The sequence below is a fragment of the Leptidea sinapis genome, chromosome 16 (genome assembly GCF_905404315.1).
Source record: "Leptidea sinapis chromosome 16, ilLepSina1.1, whole genome shotgun sequence".
NCBI lineage: Eukaryota > Metazoa > Arthropoda > Insecta > Lepidoptera > Pieridae > Leptidea > Leptidea sinapis.
Window position 1 is genome coordinate 11,938,285 of NC_066280.1, and position 19,621 is coordinate 11,957,905.

A 19,621-nucleotide genomic window follows, 5' to 3' on the forward strand; every position below is an offset into this window, starting at 1 on the left:
CAGGAAGTTCAGCTGATGGTCATTGATACGCGCTACCTATTACAATGCGGTGCTGATCAGGATTCTTGAAAAACCCAAAAATTCTTAGCGGCACTACAATTGCGCTCGTCACCTTGAGACATAAGATGTTAAGTCTCATTTGCCCAGTTATTTCACTAGCTACAGCGCCCTTCAGATCGAAACACAGTAATGTTTACACATTACCGCTTCACGGCAGAAATAGTCGCCTTTGTGGTACCCATAATCTAGCCGACTTCCTGTGCAAAGGAAGTCGGCTAGATTATGCCTCCCACTGGCGGAATGTAGTATATAGACACTGTATATGTCAACATTGAGATTAATTAGAGATATTCACAATTTGTTATTTTTAAAGTGATATCCCTCACTTCTGGGATTAATAATTATAGAAGTTAAATTTATAACCAAAATTTATGAACTGTCACTGACACTGCATTGTAATGGGCAGGGCGTATAACTTACCATCATCTGAACGTGCTGCTAGTCACGTCCCGTATTTTCATAAATAAAAAAACACCGTGGCCTTCATTACCGAGTACATTGTACTCACGCGTCTGACGGTTGGCGGAGGAGGTGTCGGCGCCGCGCTCGTTGCCGGCCAGGTCGATGAGCGAGAACTTGCCGTGCACGCGGTGCATGCCGGGCGAGCGGACCACGATCTGGAACACGGCGTGCGACCGCGACGAGTTGGAGTTGGCCGACGTCTGCAACAACCGACCCCACACATTATACTTACTGTACTGTAGTGACATCTAGTCTCAATTAATGTGTTTATCTACAACCGTGTTTTAAAATCTCTATTAAATATTCTAAAACAGTTAGCTTATTGCCAACATTAAAACACCCAATAACCATTACGTCATCCAAACGAGTGTTGTAATGTTGTACTGAATTTCATTACAACACTCGTTTGGAAGATGTTATGGTTATTAGGACTTTTATAGAGGATTCATATTATAGGTGTATATAAAGTCGTTGTATGCAAAGTCTTGTTGATAATTAAGTATTAAAACACTCATGCGATACTATTATCAATAATATAAAGCGACATTCGTGTTTTAATACACCTTATTACATAACAGTTGTATAAATAACTATAACAATCATTACCACTGTCATGACATCAACATTGACATTAACTGTGCAACGTTGAGTGCTACATAAAGACTGCACAGTACAGCGGGAGCGTTATCCCACCGGAAACTCCCAAGGGAGTGCTGCTTGCAGGGGCGTGCATATCATATAAGCAATTAGACAGTGCATTCCTCATTATGAACCTAAATAAATATAGCACTAGTGTTAAAGTTAGTTTACTACCTACGGTAGGCAGTATACAGTTTGCATATAGGAAATAAAGAGCGTTTTATACAACTATGTCGTACTGTTGGACTAAAGCGCAAGTACGACTAGTTGATTTGATCTACAGAACCTTCCTTGCTAGAAAACCAATGCACGCCCTTGCTGCTTGCGCCTCTTGGTAAGCCAAGAGAAGGTCGCCTTCGTTGGCACTTACCCAAAGCCAAACTCAGATGATGTTTAGTGGGTAAACGCTTAGATTTTTACACGAGTACATAACAAACACAGACATAGGCTGCGTTGCTATGCATTATCAATCACCACCTCCCTCCCGTTATTATCACGGAGAGTAGTCCTTTCCCTTTGTCTGGAATCCCAAAAAAAAAACGCGAGCGCCTGTGCCCCGGGTGTAATGCTACTTTACTGAACAATGGTTGTCTCACCTATGCCAAACGGAGACATTACACTTACAAACACCCAACTAATACACCATTCAAAACTTATTCAAAATAAAATTTACTTATTAAAAATAATATATAATAGACTTTTATTCTGACTAAAACTAAACCTAATAAATTAAAAATGCTTTATTGTGTATGTCTCTGTGCCTCATGGCAAAGGCCTTCCCTGTTATTCTCCACTCTTCTCTATTTGCAATTAGTCTAGTCCAGGTTCTTCCAGCCAGTGTCACTATTTCATTTTCCCATCTTTTCTAATTTGCCTACCTGTTTCTCTTGCAACCTCTTACCACGTAGTAATAGTCTTGCTCCATTTAACAGATTTTACTTATTATCACTGTGAAAAGCAGAAATCAACCACTCATCCGAAAGAGAGACTACGAGGTCTATGAATAATGGGCGCAAGAAACTTAGCCGGACACTTTTTTTTATATCGATAATGTATAACAATAAGATAAAATTATTTCATGAAAGAGCTTCATAGCCGTCGCCCTATTCTCAAGGTATGGTAAAATTTGCGTAATCTTTAACCCACAAACATTTTTTAACAATACATTTGAATTTTGAAAACTTGTATGAATTTTTATAATTACAGATCTCGATTTTCACCACTCAGCCAACAAGACTTACAACACAGGTTAAGAAAGTAAAACATCTTTATGTCACCCATGGTAGTATGAGGAAAGAATTTCTGGTTGGTAAGTGATATCAGTTATTAAACCAAGATTCACGAGAATCCTTTCTATTAAACATTATATATCAATATTATATAGCAGTTGGATAAAAAATATTAGCAATGGTTGTGTGAACCTGTCCGGAAGTTCTCGCGGAGTTGCCATGCTGGATCAGCTTGAGCACCTCATCCACGTTCTCCACCACCTTCTCCGTGAGCCCCACAATCTGCACCTGCTGTTTGCCGTCTTCCAATACGCGGAGCTTCGCTTTATCCGCCAACAAGTCAAACACCTGTCAACACGACCCTTTTGATTACAAGCGCGCACTCTAAACTTATGTATGTTACGGAAATATTCGTCTTATGATTCCAAAATATCTACCATGGCCAGTCAAAATTGACTTTTGAGATGACACAAAAGACCCAATTAAATGCTATACCTAAATAAAAACATACTTATAAAAAAAGTAAACATCACCTGCGGATGCCTCGTGTAGAGGCGTGTTTACACTCAAGTTAACTCAAATAAATTGGATAATTATGCGCTTCCGCAAAATAACTCCTAATTCACCAGTAGGAGGCTCCTTTGCACAGGATGCCGTCTAGATTATGGGTACCACAACGGAGCCTATTTCTGCCGTGAAGCAGGAATGTGTAAACTTTACTAAGTTTCGGTCTGAAGGGCGCCGTAGCTAGTGAAATTACTGGGCAAATGAGACTTAACATCTTATGTCTCAAAATGACGAGCGCAATTGTAGCGGCACTGCTAGTCTCGTCCCGTATTTTCACAAAAATAAAAATTTCAGAAAGTTTTTCACAACATACTTTTAAAAATGTCAGGGACAAGTTTTAGCGAAAGTTATGGTAATGGACGACTCACCTTGCCGGAGTAGATCTCGAAGAAGGAGGCGGACACGATGAGGTTGAGAGGTTTGTAGCGCGGCGAGCGGAGGTATGCAAACACGTCCCGGGCCGCCATCGCGTAGATACCCTTTTTACAGTCCTGCGATTTGCCCTGGAATTATATCACAAACCACAAACTTATTCAACTGCACTTACAACAGCATAGCAATTTTATTGCAGCAAGGGTAAATACGACGTAGTTCCTGAAAAACGTTCCAAGCCACAAACATCACATTTTAAGTAATTCGTGTTTAAACTTTTATAAATATTAGTGTATTCCATACATATGGGTTGGGCTACTAAGTCATGATGTCATTTATAGAGTGACAGTAGGGCTGCCATTTTTTGTCAGTCCGTTAATATGAATCACGTGACCAGTTTTGTGTTCTTAACTCAATTTCGACATGATTGTGGTTTGGAACGTTTTTCTGGAATTACGTCCAATAAAACTTAAGCATACCAGAAAATAAGTCAAAGCGACATAGACGCTTTTAGTGCTCATGTGATTTTTTTTCCTGGGGGCATTTTCATTAGTCGTTAGCTTCCGCATGCGGGGTGGGGATGATTTTTGAAATGTATGCCACAGGGGTTCGCACGGGAGGGACTGTTTTCATTAGTCGTTAGCGCCCGTATGCTGCGAGGTACGAGAGATTTCTGTAACACACATTCCATAGGACAAAATTTGCTATTCCGAAAGCGGGTAGCCCCGAATTGAATCGGCTGAGTTATCGACCAATGAAAATGCGCCCTAATAGTTTGGTTAGTCAAGTTAGTTACGTTCCTCATTACTCAGATCAGTTGATTGGTTCAATCTGCATTACTCCCCGTACTCTAAATAAAGAGGTAAAGGTGATGTAATAGTATTATTAGTGCCCCAGAAATGTTACATCAAATGTATTTTAATATACCCCGCCCCGGTGCAAGGCTTATTAAACGTGAATTCTTTCATCTTGCTATTCCGAGAACTGATATTGGTCTTCACTCTCCACTGCAGCGCTCTATGAGATCATTTGATGAGCTCCTTAATAATAATTTTGACTCAATAGATGTGTTTGGGATGTCGGTGCTACAATTTAAGACTTGCAACAGTGTTACTTATAATAGTGTTTAATTATATGGTTTGTTTTACTCATCATTTACATATTCAACAACCTTTAAAGTATTTTGCGTTTTTTGTACTAACATTATTTTTAATAATACAACATACCTGTAAGAAAGCTATTCTGTTCATAATGTTCGTTTTATATTCTTCTTATTTTCGATTGGTTTAGAATTGTTGTGTCTATAATAAATAAAGAGCACTTAGTGTCACCTGGAAATCCCCTCCCATGGTGTGCGTCTTGCCGGAGCCGGTCTGTCCGTACGCGAAGCACGTCGCCATGCCTCCGTCGAATATCGTCTGCACCAGCGGCTTAGCCGTGTACCTGAGTTATCATAATTAATATCTTGTAGAGTAATGTAATATCATTAGTAAATATTAAATGTTAGGTTTTTTTTTAATGAAAATAAGGAACGAGACGAACAGGACGTTCAGCTGATGGTAATTGGTACGTCCTACCCATTACAATGCAGTCAGAGATACGCTCAGAGACTTGAGACATAACATGTTAAGATTCATTTGCCCAGTAATTTCACTAGCTACGGCGCCCTTCAGACTGAAACACAGTAATGTTTACACATTACTGCTTCACGGTAGTAAATAGGCGCCGTTGTGGTACCCATTATCAAGCCGGTTTGCTGTGCAAAGGAGCCTCCCACTGGTTATGCATTTAGGAATCTCACCGGTCTGTCTCGGTCACCCACCACATTTAATCGCTATAAGAATATCAAATCTTACTTATTAAAACTATTTCTCAAAAAAAAAAATTTTTTTGGGAAACTATTTTAAATCTATATTCCAATTTGCAAAAAGAAAAAAGACAAAATCATTGACTGACAGAACGGACCTGTTATGTCCTACGCTTCACCCCACATCTATGAGCAGTTTCGATCAAACTATTGAATGGATATTGATACGGTCTATGTGAAACTATCACCAAGAAGTATGACACAATAGCCAACATACTTATATACAACTTCGTTAGTGCAGGTGTCATCGAATGCGTAGTCGAAGCGAAACTTCTGGTTCTCGAGGTACTTTGTGAGGTCCACCTTATTCTTAGGCTCATGCACTATCATCTGATCTCTGGTTGGCACACTGATTACATCAACCTGCAATAAAAAAACATGGTAATTTTGGAGTTATAAAGGGGGACGTAATAACTTTTCAAAGTTAATTTCAATATGGGGAATTTGATTTCAAATTGTTGATATAAACTTTTAACATAACTGAAGGAGGCAAAAGCAATAACACCATACAGCCTTGTCGGTAGAAACAATAATTAATGATTCTGTTACATGTCAATTGATGACATAATATGCTCAAGTAAAAATATTATTGGTATAATAATTGTTTACGGTAAAAAGGGCCAAAATATTTTTAATACTGTTTGATGTTGTATTAATAATAATAATATTGACACACTTTGACACAAACTATCCCGCTCCAAACTAGGCATAGCCTGTACTATGGGTACAAGACAATGATATATTTAATCCAATACACTTATTTAAACATACATAAATATATATAAACATTCATGACTTAGAAACAAACATCCATATTCATCATACAAATGTTTGCACCTACTGGGATACGAGCCTGGGGCCTCTAGCTCATGTCAGAATCACTGACCATCTGGCTATGTTGTCGGTATGATATGAATGGTGTCATAGAATCATAGAATCCTTGATGATTGACATAAACTAATAGAAGATTGCTTTTTGAGCGAAGATAATCTCGATGTCGAGTATACTTACATCATGTTTCGATTAAACTTTCTGGTTATAATGGACATTAAACGACGACCATTTCAACTTTCTTAATATATATATAACAGTTTGAATGTCTACCTCTTTCTTGGCGAGCTCCTTCTTGTTGAGCGGCCTCTTCCGGACGCAGACCGTGATCTGGTGGTCCTCGACAGCCTCGCTGCCGGTTAGCGGCCTGAACTCTAGAGTGTTCTGGTAATCGCGAATCATTGCTAAGAACTCCCAGTTCGGGTTGCCAGGGTCCATGTTCATCAACGCCTCCTATAATCATAATTTGGATTTCATTCGTTGTTAATATTTCTGTTATATATTTCGTTACAAAGTACAAATTTGTGTGTATGTCAAACCACATAAAAGTGAATTTCCTAAGATGTAATTATTGAGGTCGAGCAGGTTATCAACTGTAAGTAGATCCTATAGATGAAGCTACAACCTGAGAATTGAACAAGATATACGTGTTCGAGTCCCGCATCGTCCACAAATTTTGTTTACAAAATTAATTAGTATAAACTGCAACACAACAATAGTTATTTATGCTACTGTTGTGTAATAAGGGGTATTAAAGCATGATCAGAATGATAATAGTATCACATGACTGTTTTAATACCTAATTATCAACAGTTGCATACAAGACTTGTGCATTGCAACGAGTGTTGTAATGTTGTACTGAATTTCATTACAACACTCGTTTGGATGATGTAATGGTTATTAGGACATTGGGTGTTTTAACGTTGGCAATAAGCTTACAGTTTTAGAATTATAATAGAGGATTTAAACTTTAAATCATGGGTGTAGATAAACATATATTCAGCGGTCTATATTTACAGTCCACTGCATACACAATAAGTTGTAGAGCTGATAATAAAGGTCACCTTCTCCTCCTTCAGCTCAGCCTGCCGCTGCCGCCGCTTCTCCCGGTTCTCCTTCAGCCGCTCCACCTCCTTGACCACGTTGGAGCGCCGCACCGCACCGGACGCCACCGCATGCGGCACCGACACCGTACTCGATACGGCGGCCGGCCGCGCCGACGAAACGCCCGCGTTGAACTATAACACAAGCGTGCGAATTATTGGTACAATTCATTACCACATTGATGTCAAACACTCGCTGCCCGCCGTCTATTTACTATATGGCTATTTACAGGCTTTTCGAAAAGCATAGTGAATGAAAAATGTCGTGTCGATATTGTCACTGACCTCTACTATATACCACAGGACTGAAGAGTGCTTTTGTGCTTGTTTGATATTCGCCATTTTGGCACTGTCGGCCATGTAGCGAGAGTCTGCGGTACTAAAACGAGTTATGACAACCTCAGCAAACATCGATAGATGGTGGGAAACTATTTACAAAAAAATTGTGTACTTAAAACGTTTATTCTTGAAGTATAAATAACACGGAAAACGAACGAAATTAATTCAAAATTCAAAAATACTTCAGAGTATTGTACGTTCCTTCGCAGCCATTTGTACTATACGACAAAATTAGTTCTCTGGACGCTCGCGAGTGGCGCTTCAAATAAGCACAAAACACTCTAAAATATGGGACAGCCTGTCCAGTGGTTTTTATACAGGGTATTGTTGATATTTCTTGGAATCCGGCGGCAGTCAGTATTTAGCATTACTATAGCAATATATTTGAATACATGGTTTTAAATTCATGATGAGGACTATAAGAATATAGAGGTCTCTACACAGATACAACTAAAATGAATGGTTAAATACCTACTGACTATAAATGATGGTGCATGATATTATACACAACGAAAGTACAATACTTTAATAATAAATGTTTATTTCATACACACATCCATAATGCATAATTTTACAAAGTCACAATTACAATCAGTCAAAAAATTACTCAAGAATTACAATTATTTATGATAATATTCATAGATCATACATATAAATTTGAATTAAAAAAAATATTCGATATGTACAGCTATGTATGGTTGTTACTAAGATGCACATTGAACCAATATTAAAAAATGGGATTCTTCAAGTACTCAGACAATGTAGATATAATTTTGTTGCTAGAGGAGCGTATACGCCAGCAAAAGGATGCTATCCGTAATCTAATAATTGCGAAGAAGTCATTAATGCTGTCGTCTTTAGTAAAGGGTAGCCTCTCCATTTAATATCAAATTAAAAACACCCATAAGGATAAAGATTGTGACTCAAACTAGCAAAACCAACCAAACTATTCTTCCTCGTCACCTGGGGTTTCAAATGTTATAATTTAAAAACTGACTATTAGGAACACTTTAACCAAGATCAATTCAAGTCAATTATCGCCATTCATTATAGTGGACTATATGTATTCGATTCTTTCTTTGTATAATCATCTCAAAACTGAACTGGCAGTAGTCTCGTGCCAGAATTTGGCGAGTCAACGTCTCCTGAGGATACCTCGTGTAGATACGAAACGCAATTGAAGACGAATCGTAAATAACGACTAATATTATAAACAAATACAAAAATGATTCTTATCTATTATTTCTTTTGCGGCTTTTGGTGAACCCTTCTTTGCAACTTGACACTACCGGGAGTTTTGTTAAAATATATAATATAAAATCAATAAACTAGATTTAAATTACATAATTATTATACTTAGCAATTTATTATATCTAAGTCAACATTTTATTAGAAATAAACTAGTATAAGTAGATACAGATATAATTATTTAATTTATGCGTAAGGCAAATAGTAAGTGAAACTTCGGGTTCCATGAAACCTCTTTAATATTTTGCATCCGCCTGTTGGTGCTCATGAAGGGGCTCGGTGCTACGGACATGGAGCTTGGCGTGCTGCCCGCGCGGGAGCGTCCGCCTGACACCGGCGCCTGCTCGCATCAGGTGCGACGGAAGATAGCGTCAGGAGTTATGACAATATTACATACTACTTAAATTGTCGCTAAACATACTGTTGAATTCTCTATCTACACCCATGCTTTAAATCGTCTATTAAAGATTCTGAAACAGCTTATTGCCAACATTAAAACATGTCCTAATAACCATAACATCATCCGAACGAGTGTTGTAATGAAATTCAGTACAACATTACAACACTCGGTTGGATGATATTATGGTTACTAGGACTGACTTTTTTATTGTTAAGAGTAAGCTAAATTTGTCAGAATCTTTTATAGAGGATTCATATTATGGGTGTAGATAGTCTTGTATGCAACTGTTGATAATTAAGTATTAAAACACTCATGTGATACTATTATAAACCCACATTAGTGTTTTAATAGCCCTTATTATACAACAGTTGCATAAATAACTATTAGTGAGACCTATCCTTGAATATAATTCTGCAATTTGGTGTCCATAAAAAAAATCATAACTCGAATAGAATCACTCTAAAAAAAATCATGTCTAGTCTCAGTTATATCGATAAAACTTATCATATTCATAATTACCAAAAAAGGCTAATTAAACTTGAAATTGATTCCCTGGAAATGCGTAGAAAGGCGGCTCAGTTTACTTTTCTTTACGAACTCATAAACAACCATACAGACTGTCCAGGCGTTCTTCAAAATATTGGAATTTATTTAATTTTTAATTTTATTGATTTCATTGTCGAATAGGTACTTATTCCCTAATATTAATTAAATTTTATAGAAATAACTACGGATTAAGCCCTCCCATTCAACCCATATGTGTAAGCTATAATATAATATTTAAATTAGAACATAATATTGATATATTTTCAAATTTTAACTTTTATAAAAAACACGAGTCCTTGTCATTCATTATTATTTTTTTCCAATTTGCTTTTTAAGTTTAGTAACGTTGTGCATACCTTTAATTTAGATATATAAATAGGAACACTTATTAATGTTTATCTTATTCGTTTAATTTTAATTATGTATCTAGTTTGTAAGCCGTAATAAATAAATAAATTGTACAGGCTATCCATTGCTATACGGCTATACTTAATTAAACGTACAGGCGTACTTGTTAATTATTAACACACAGGCATTTGGCAATACCATGGTATAATAATATACTCCACTGGGTATTCTCTTCCCGTCACAGCTGGCTCACGAGATTGGCCTAAGAATACGTAATCAGTTGCGAAGACGACAACACGGCAGTAGCGATAAAATGGCGAGCTGTCACCTGTCAGTGTGACATATATTATATAGTGACGTAGTCTTAGACCATCGTGGAAAGAGAATACGAGGCGGAGTATATTAGTATACAAACGCAAGATTAATTCCCTAATATATATCATTTAATAAATAATTTTAGATACATGTATATTTTAGAAAGCTGTGATGTTTGCGACAGTTCATAATCTTTCTCAATCTTATCGATATGGACTCAATGGATTTTTGAAACATGCCAACGGATTCAATCGGAAGCACAAAAAGCTTGAATGTACAATCTGTATGTCTATTACTTGTTGCGTAACCCTGGTGTTGACCTGCGGCTGCGGTTGCGGCGCCGGCTGCGGCTGCGGCGGCGGCACGTTCTCTGCTCCGCGTCGGCCAGTCGTGTCGCCGCCGTGGCCGTTGGTGTACGCGCCGCTCACGTTCGACAGGCGCATCTGGTTGTTTCGTGTTACGCGAGTCACGCCTGCAACACAACACCACAAGTGGTAAAATAATCGGCAAATAATACGTGCCCGCATTACCCCAAACTCGACTTTTAAAAATACCACCCTCAGTACATATTAACAAATACGTATAACGATAAACTATGCCAATTTTAAAAGTGTCATGTTGTAAGTATGGTCATGTCTTAAACAAAATTCCAGAAACATTGAATTTTCGTAATTTACTATACTCATTTTAAAAAAGATGGGACCTTGCCCATTTAATTTGCAGAAATAAATACAAAACACTACTACGCGGTAACATAAAGGTACATCAAGCTGGTTACGAAAAAAAGAACAAAGTGATGCTAGGCCGATAAAGTCTTACACGACGTTAACTTCTCATCCGCGTGCACGTCGGGGGGCTTCGCGGGTTTCTCGAAAGCCTCGCCTGCGTTTGGCACTGCCGAGTCCGCGACTCGACGTCGACAATACAACCACGAACAACACATATTTGGTTTCAAGTTCTCTAATTGGCAGCCTGTAACATTTCCTCCATAGTTCTGTCAGATTTACGACCGATTAGAATCTAATTGACGTGTGCTGCCGTAACAAAATTATAGTCAGCAATGGGAGCTCAATGCGTTGGCGCAAGGTAATCCTGCGCCTGAGTCGAGCGCCTTATTAGGCACTCTATCCGTCAAGGCAATGAACTGTGACGCACGCGCCGGGCCCGCCGTGAACGAAGGAGAACTGCATGTACAGTGCAATGCCTAAACCACGCTACATATTAAACGACCTTGGACATGGGCGAGAGCAGTAGCTCGACACTAATTGTGAAAACGACTGCACGAATACTGGCAAAAACTGTACTGATGTAGACTCAACTATAAAAACCAATTGAGTACAATTGCTCAACGATCGGGGGGTTGGTTAAAATTGGATATTAATTGGCGGTCGGCGTGACATTAGGCTATCTGTGCGCTGTATGAAATATGTAGTGTTGACGTCAGCAAGGATCGATACGGTAATGATTGATACAGTCTTTGTGTGTCGGTGCCCGCAGCCCGCGATACGTATAGCGGGATTGTGAAAACTGGTTGGGTTACGCAGCCGCGTCACGTAGCGTCATTGATATCAATACAAGTCTAACCTGTTCAAATACTAGATCACAAAATTAATTAGGCCAAAGAGATAGTGAGCCGAAACAGCCGGTTTAAAATAATCATCGAATCAACATGTAAATTGCGAACGCATTAATCAAGTCAGCTACGACCTTGTATGCAGGAATTGAGTAAATAGTTTTTCAAAGCAATATCGCGTTGCAAATTATGGAGCGGAAAGATAAGATCGTATATAAGCGTTCTGAGGTCGTATTTCAAGAATTTTTACTTGATTCTATAACATCATATGAATTACAAAGTATATCACTATTACTCGTTGTAATTATAAAACTATAATTAATTATAAGACACTGGGTACACGGGGTAGAAGCACATGCACCGGTCCGTAGTTTACAAAGGTTCCGGTATAACTGCAGGCACCCATTCCCTTGTAAAAGACGTATGTAAACAAGTTCCTGAGGCGGACATTCACGATATTTACAGGACTTCAGCGAAGCTAAACTACAAGCGAGGAACACGAGGTTTTCGACGCCCAACACAGCAACGACATGGCGTGTTTGCTTTGGCCTATTTTCCTGCAGATACCTACGCCTCTGTGATTTACAGTACCGAGGATTACGGATTGTGTTACTGAATAGTTAATGCAATTGACTATAGAGAATAATTTGTATATATAAAGATATAGGTATAGATAGATAATCAACGAACACCTAAGAGTACTTATTTTGAATATAAAATGTTAGTAGTTAGTAGTAATTAATCTAATCGCCAAGACGAGTCAAAGAAAGAGTAAAAGAAGTTGTCATGTTTTGAAACCTCATAAAATTCCGTTCCGGACAATACAGACGTAAACTTCAATAATCATAATATGAAGTTCTCGGCATAATATTATACCAAACACAATTAATAGTATATGCCAAGGGTCGACAACAGACGGACCGCGATAGGTTGAACCTCGGACCGCCAAATATTGTACAGTTTTGTATACCAGGTATAAATTATACATACAGTCTCCTCTCCTTCCCACAAGCACACAGCCGGTCCGAGGTTCGAGTCTCCTTAGGAGATGCCCCGTGACTTTTGTTGCGTATTCTTTGAGGCCTCCACGGCCTATGTTGCTGTAAAAGCCTTCAGGGCTGACAACATAGAGGAGGCTTTTAGTCGGTAGGGGCACACCCGAGACCGACATATGGGCCCCGTTTCGGGGTCTTCAATACGTAAATGTATTTTCCTCCTCTCCAAAAAAAAAAGTACAAATTAATAGGTAAATATAGTCTACTATATCTTTATTTATTGGAATAATATTTTAAAGCCGAATATGATGAAGAAAAATATAAAAATTGCAAAAAAATAGCTATCAATTTAGCCACTATGTTTGGATCGATATGCATATGTGAAACATCTTTATCAATATCAAATATCGTTCAAGATTTGTACGTTCGGATGCCCACCACATTAGAAGACACACGTTGAATTTGCTATTCTTTTCGAGAACCAATCTATAAAAAAACTGGCTCTTGGTGCAGTTTCTCACATAAATTCTAGGCCTTGTGTTTAATCATTGTAAATTTAAAACTATACAATAAATATGTACCACTTAATTATTATCAGTTCATTTTTTCTGGACCTCGTTAAAATTTTCCCAGTTTTCTGACGCCATCTTTAACTACTTGCCGACGATTAACGGCCGTTATCAATAACCTATCTATCCTTAGTTTAACTTACTAGTGGTAGACAAATCTATTACATTACATCTATTATATACATTTCAATAATCTATCGACATAAAGCAGTGGACTATAACTATATTGGACATAACTGTGAATAGATCTTGTCATTAAACGGTGACAGCAATGTATCCGTAACTAGAGATACGCTATTGAAAACGACCATTTGTCTGAAGTTGTTGCGTTGGTGCATCTGGCAACAGAAAAATCACGAAATTTTAAACTGGCAAAAAAAAATAACCTAAAATAAAGTACATAAACATAACTGTTTTTTATCTTAGGTCTAAAATAATTAAAAATTTTACCAAATAATTAACGTTACAAGTAAATAAATCACTCAAGTCCTGATTTTATATGTACAGACTACATATTGGTAGAGAGTATAGCCTGATCATAAATTGTCGTGGATCGTGCAACTATTATGTAACATAACAATAAGTTCACGAGGAATAGTATGCAACCGAAAAATCTTGCGAAATGGTGGAGTCATCCATTTAAGGCGAAGAGTAAGCCGAAAACACGCAAACATGTTTTTAAGTTTTGTGGTGCAAGTATAGCATTTCGAGCTATGAACACTACTTAATCCTGTTACACATATCCTTAAGTTTTATTTGTAGGTTGCTAATGCTTGTTGTTGGTTATAGTTAACACTGCCGAGCCTTTTTGAACTACCACTTTTCTTTGAAGTTAAACAAGTTTATTGGCATGGCGTGACGCATTTTTTTTGGTACTTCTCTCAGGAAAGTTATTCTTATAGCTTGTACTTTTTTGTGTAGGTTAATATATTCAGATTAGTAGAGAATAACGAGGATTGTAAGCATATAAACTGTTTTCCACGCAAGAATTTTCGCTTTCGCTCAAGGTCGCTGGCATTTAGTGTCGCCTTAAGACACACAGTTTGCTGAATCAGGCCGTAGAGCATGGCTCAAATGAAGATCTCATAACTTTCTATTTAAGGCATAAAAGGCATTCTCTAAATTGAATCCTTTAGAATTCTGTTTGGTGGCAGTTCAAACACCACCACCACAGCTTCGGAAACAATAGTGAAATCATTATTAACTTGGCAACCATTTCTTACACGCTTTTTATTAGCTTCACCTGCATATACATGCATGTCTGTTTGTATGTTTGTTTGTTTGTAACCGACTCGGGCGTTTGTAAACGACTTGGGCGCTATATTGACTCACTTTAAACGGCCAGTACATAAAGTAATTATTCCATTTTTCAATTTGCAAAATAAGATTTTTATTAATTTATATAATTTTCATCATATATCGATACGATACGATATATGAAAATAAGGCTAGTTAATTTTAAATTCGAACCGTTATCTTTAACCGATTTATCTAATATTAGGAAATTTTCGAATACCTAACATAATTTTTTATCCAACAATGTAAATAATAGTTTAAAACAAAAAAACACGCTTTTATAAATAAACAGTTATTTTTCTACGAAATAAATAGTCTTTTTAACTACGTTACAGAGCATTTATAAAGTTCCTACCAACAAACAGAAAACACTCACTCTGGTTAGATCGTATCGCATCCATTAAAGATATCAAAAGCTTCTGGTAAATACCACAGCACTTTGCTAAACTTTATAATATCCACCGAGAACAAACTGTCGGCGTGTTTCTCTACCCTAAGCGAATACTATATTATGCGAGGAAGGTAAGCCGCTCTAGTCGATCTAATCAGTAAATAAGCGCAGCGAAATAATGATTTCAGCTCCAACCCAGCATGACCCTACGTGATGGCCTGTGTGACCGGCCAATTATAACAGCTACCGTACCAAATTCCCATTTATGAAACTAATCTTAGTATCCGGCAGACGATTTTATAAATTTACTACGGCAGAGGTGAGAAGTATGAAGCCGAGAATTTAAAAGGTTTACCATGTCCATAGGACACCGACCTATATCTATTTGGTTGGGAGAATAAGGATAGCATATATTTTATATCAAATTATCATCATTTCAGCCGGAAGACCCACTATTCCGGAGATCATGACTAGATCGTCGGTACATCTTGTTGGGGGGCTACCAACATTACGCCTTCCGGTACGAGGACCTTAGGACCTGCCCCAACGGCTATCTGTCCGTGGAGCTATGCGCCCTGCCCTCTGCCACTTCAGTTTCGCAATCATTTGGGCTATGGAGTGACCGCCCTCAGGCTATTAAATAATAAGTTTAATTGTACAATATTACTTTGTAAACATATTTATTCGCTGAGAAAAAAAAGCCCGCTGAGTTTGTTGCGCCCATTCTTCTCAGGTCTGAGGCATTCATTTTGGAATGGGTGGTAGTTTTTTGACTTTCAATAAGTGATGTCACATCCTATTTTGATATGTCCGTGACTTGGGTTCTCCTACGGATCTCCTCATTACTGATTCGATCTCGTAGGGATCAAATTATAAAGTGGAATAATACAGGAAAGTAGGATATATTTTGATTACGTGAAGAAAGATGTTATAGGTATTCTAAATCTTCATTTAATCATCAGGCATAAATACCAATAAAACTTATGTATGAGTTTTGTGAGCCATGTAATGTAAAGTTGACATATTATCATAATGATTATCTCTATCTCTCTCGTCTCTTTTACGGCCTTTCCCAATATTCAGTCTATCTCTTACTTGAGATAAAAATCGTAACTATCATTGACTTTTCTCTCCCAATAAACAAAACGACGGTAACACACCGTTATCCGTACACGCTGTCTGTCAATGGGACGACGTGTAGCTTACCCGCGATAGAAGTTTGTATGGATATTTCAATTCACGCGTCCCAATATAAGGCGATAAGAATGACTTATCGGGTATATTGGGACAGCTTCAGATTATTGATAGCTAATTACTGACAGTAGAAGGTAGTAATTTATCTCTATCTAGATCATTTGTTATATTTACTTGAACTGAATTGATTTCAATGCAATAATGTCGTATCAGAATCCAAATTTTCCAGCTTTTTGTGTCTGTAATCTTAATATAACAAGTTACTGCTAATGTCCACATAGGAAATAACAGCAAATACCGTCGTCACCGGCCGACAAGACATCAAAAGTGATGCTTGAATTCGCAACGGGTCATTGGCATGCGTAGGCACATCTAAGACGTCGCCAATCTTAGGAGTGCCAATAAATGAAAAGTTTAAATACAGCACGACAACAAATTTAAAGAAGATTTCCTGTGAAGAACGTCGAAAGTAAACAACAGCCAGTTAAACGGAACCCATATAAATTCGTCATGTCTGTCTGTCTGTCTGTCCGTCTGTCACATCCAAATTTTTTCCGAAAGTATTACAACTATACTATTGAAACTTGGTAAGTAGATGAATTCTGTGAACCGAATTCAGATTTTGGCACAAAAATAGAAAAAAAAGCTTTAATTTTGGGGGTTCCAGATACTGAGAAATCAAACTCAAAAATTTTTTTTCATCAAACCCATACGTATAGATAGGTCTTCAAAAATAATATTGAGGTTTCTAATATCATTTTTTCTAAACTGAATAGTTTGCGCGAGAGACACAAAGAGGAAAAATGCCTACTAACAAGAACACAAAAACAAAATACATTTCCATAAAAGCCATGGGTATTTACATTTATAGGCAATTTGGCAGTCCCTACCTCGTTATGATCCTAAATAAATACAGCAGTTGTGTTATAGTTAATTTGTTTCATTTGGTTCCGTTATTTTATTACGAAACTTCTATTGAACACCCACTCACAAAAAAATTCCTTACTCAAGATACTAAAAACCTAGACCGTTGCGTAGAGACGTCGTTTCATTGTGTGTCTTCTACCGCATTTATCACGGGGGGTGTTCCGAAGAGCTGTTCAACCTGATTCCTGCCGCCGATTCACCTTCGCACGACACGCCACAACTTAGGATATCATCCCCACCATCTGGATGTGTGGCGGTCCTCCACAGTGCGGTTTTCAAGGAGCTTTCTTCCTCGTACGACGAAGCTGTGGAATGAGCTTCCTTGTGCGGTGTTTCCGGGACGATACGACATGGGTACCTTCAAGAAAAGCGCGTACACCTTCCTCTTAAAGGCCGGCAACGCTCTTGTGATTCCTCTGGTGTTGCAAGAGAGTGTGGGCGGTGGTGATCACTTAACACCAGGTGACCCGTACGCTCGTTTGTCCTCCTATTCCATAAAAAAAAAACACCTACAGTAAGCAATCCTTGCTTATTCCAAAGCTCAACTACTACTATTTAAATCCACAGGGACTACCTTGCTAGAAAACCAATAAACGCCGCTGGTTTCACTATATCCTCCCTCTCGGTACTTCGGAACGCATTTCTAATTACAAGGAATATACAAATTCCGCACGATACAACTAGATTAATTAATGTCAAACGTATTATGTAGGCGACAACATAACATTTCTTACAGAGCCATTCATCAATTTTAAGAAATGAACGTCAAGTTAATGGCCACCACCATTACGCGGCAATTATACTAATGAACTTGTTGTTGCTTTGATCCATATCAGATTATAGTCTCTGTTACGTTAGTGTGGTTGTAGTTTTATGGATGGCCCACAGTGTGGATAACTTGAATGAATGCTTCACTCAGCCTAGCCCAGAAACTCTCTAAGAAAAAAGCGATTTACTCGATTGTATGAAACATGCAGTCATTGAAAATAAAGGACGAGACGAGCAGGACGTTGAGCTGATGGTAAATGATACGACTTGCCCTTTACAATGCAGTGCTGCGCAGAATTCTTCACAAACCCAAAAATTCTTAGCGGCACTACAATTGCGCTCGTCACACTGAGACATAAGATGTTAAGTCTCATTTGCCCAGTAATTTCACTAGCTGTTTTGTTTCATTCCATGTTCACACAACTTAAATGGAATGACGTCATAGAAAAAAAACATTTACCACGTCTTGTGTCTTTAAATTAGTTTAAGTTTTGATCAAACTATAGCCCACTAGCTCCACCCACATCGTTGCACTCATGCAACAACAACGGATAGCTTAAAGAATCCTTTTGGGCGCATTATATACATTTTAGCTGCAAGTAGCGTATTTTGATCGTTCCACTTGAACACCGTTTTACCGATTATTCATCTCCTACAGTAAGCGCATTCTGTAAGGCATGAATCTAACTTGGAATATCACACAAGCAACCACATCGTGCGTCTCTAAAGTAAATAAGTCTACAATTGCGTATTCACAAGTCAAATATTTTTGATTGTTTGATCATATAATATCCGCATCAAAAAATATGGTTCCACTCGTATAGTCGACATTAGTGAATACGAATAAGATAATCTCAGCGCTGAATCCGCTTTGGAGACTCGAAATTACAATATCGAATGCGCCTGAGGACTCGAAACTAAATGGCCGAATCCGAGTGAAGTGATTCTGTGTTAATTTTTCGTTCATTTACATGCAAGCGAATGATGCAAATTGTAAATGCACAAAATTGTTGGATCGGGTCATCAATTAATTCTATTAACACTCGGTTCATTTTGTATTCAAATGATTCATTTGGAGTGAAAGGTTCCGAATGAAAGATAAATAATAAGCTGTTATCGCTTTATGTGATCCTGTCGCTTCCGTTGCAATAAAATTTTATAAATTACATCTATGAGTTATATCAGGTATCAGGATATAAGAGGATACTGACCTAACTTTCATGATTAGCAAGTATTGAATGCTATAGCATGGCCAGAGGATATTTCCCATAATAAATTACACTAACTCATATACATTCATACATACTGCTCCAATAATTCCTTTATATAATCTTTATTCAATTGGTCTGATATAAACGCATCTGACTCGCGATGCTACATTTTAACGTTAGCACTTTGAATAATTAAACACGATTCACACATCGATCGGAGTACGAATACACTTTTCATACCAAATCTATTAAAGAACAGAAACTCATTTTAAAATATAATTCAGTGAACTTCTTTAAACCGGCTATAAATTCAGGATAGGTGAGCATGGAGTTAAAAATTACCATAGATGATAACTCCCGGAAAATGCATG

At 37.8% G+C, this 19,621-nt stretch overlaps 1 protein-coding gene and 1 long non-coding RNA gene across 4 annotated transcripts in view; one reads left to right on the top strand and one right to left on the bottom strand.

The window, feature by feature from the left end:
• Nucleotides 1–19,621, top strand: part of LOC126968782 (uncharacterized) — a 559,194-nt gene that overhangs the window by 266,648 nt on the left and 272,925 nt on the right. The window lies entirely within an intron of this gene.
• Nucleotides 1–19,621, bottom strand: part of LOC126968675 (kinesin-like protein KIF2A) — a 92,410-nt gene that overhangs the window by 15,308 nt on the left and 57,481 nt on the right. For all 3 annotated transcript variants that reach the window (XM_050813721.1, XM_050813720.1, XM_050813718.1), the window contains 9 exons: nt 10,623–10,798; nt 8,950–9,057; nt 7,092–7,265; nt 6,301–6,480; nt 5,414–5,559; nt 4,661–4,772; nt 3,326–3,460; nt 2,583–2,738; nt 569–722 (listed from right to left, as the gene is read on the bottom strand). In XM_050813721.1, the coding sequence (XP_050669678.1) occupies nt 569–722; nt 2,583–2,738; nt 3,326–3,460; nt 4,661–4,772; nt 5,414–5,559; nt 6,301–6,480; nt 7,092–7,265; nt 8,950–9,057; nt 10,623–10,798 (1,341 nt within the window). The remainder of the gene's footprint in view (nt 1–568; nt 723–2,582; nt 2,739–3,325; nt 3,461–4,660; nt 4,773–5,413; nt 5,560–6,300; nt 6,481–7,091; nt 7,266–8,949; nt 9,058–10,622; nt 10,799–19,621) is intronic.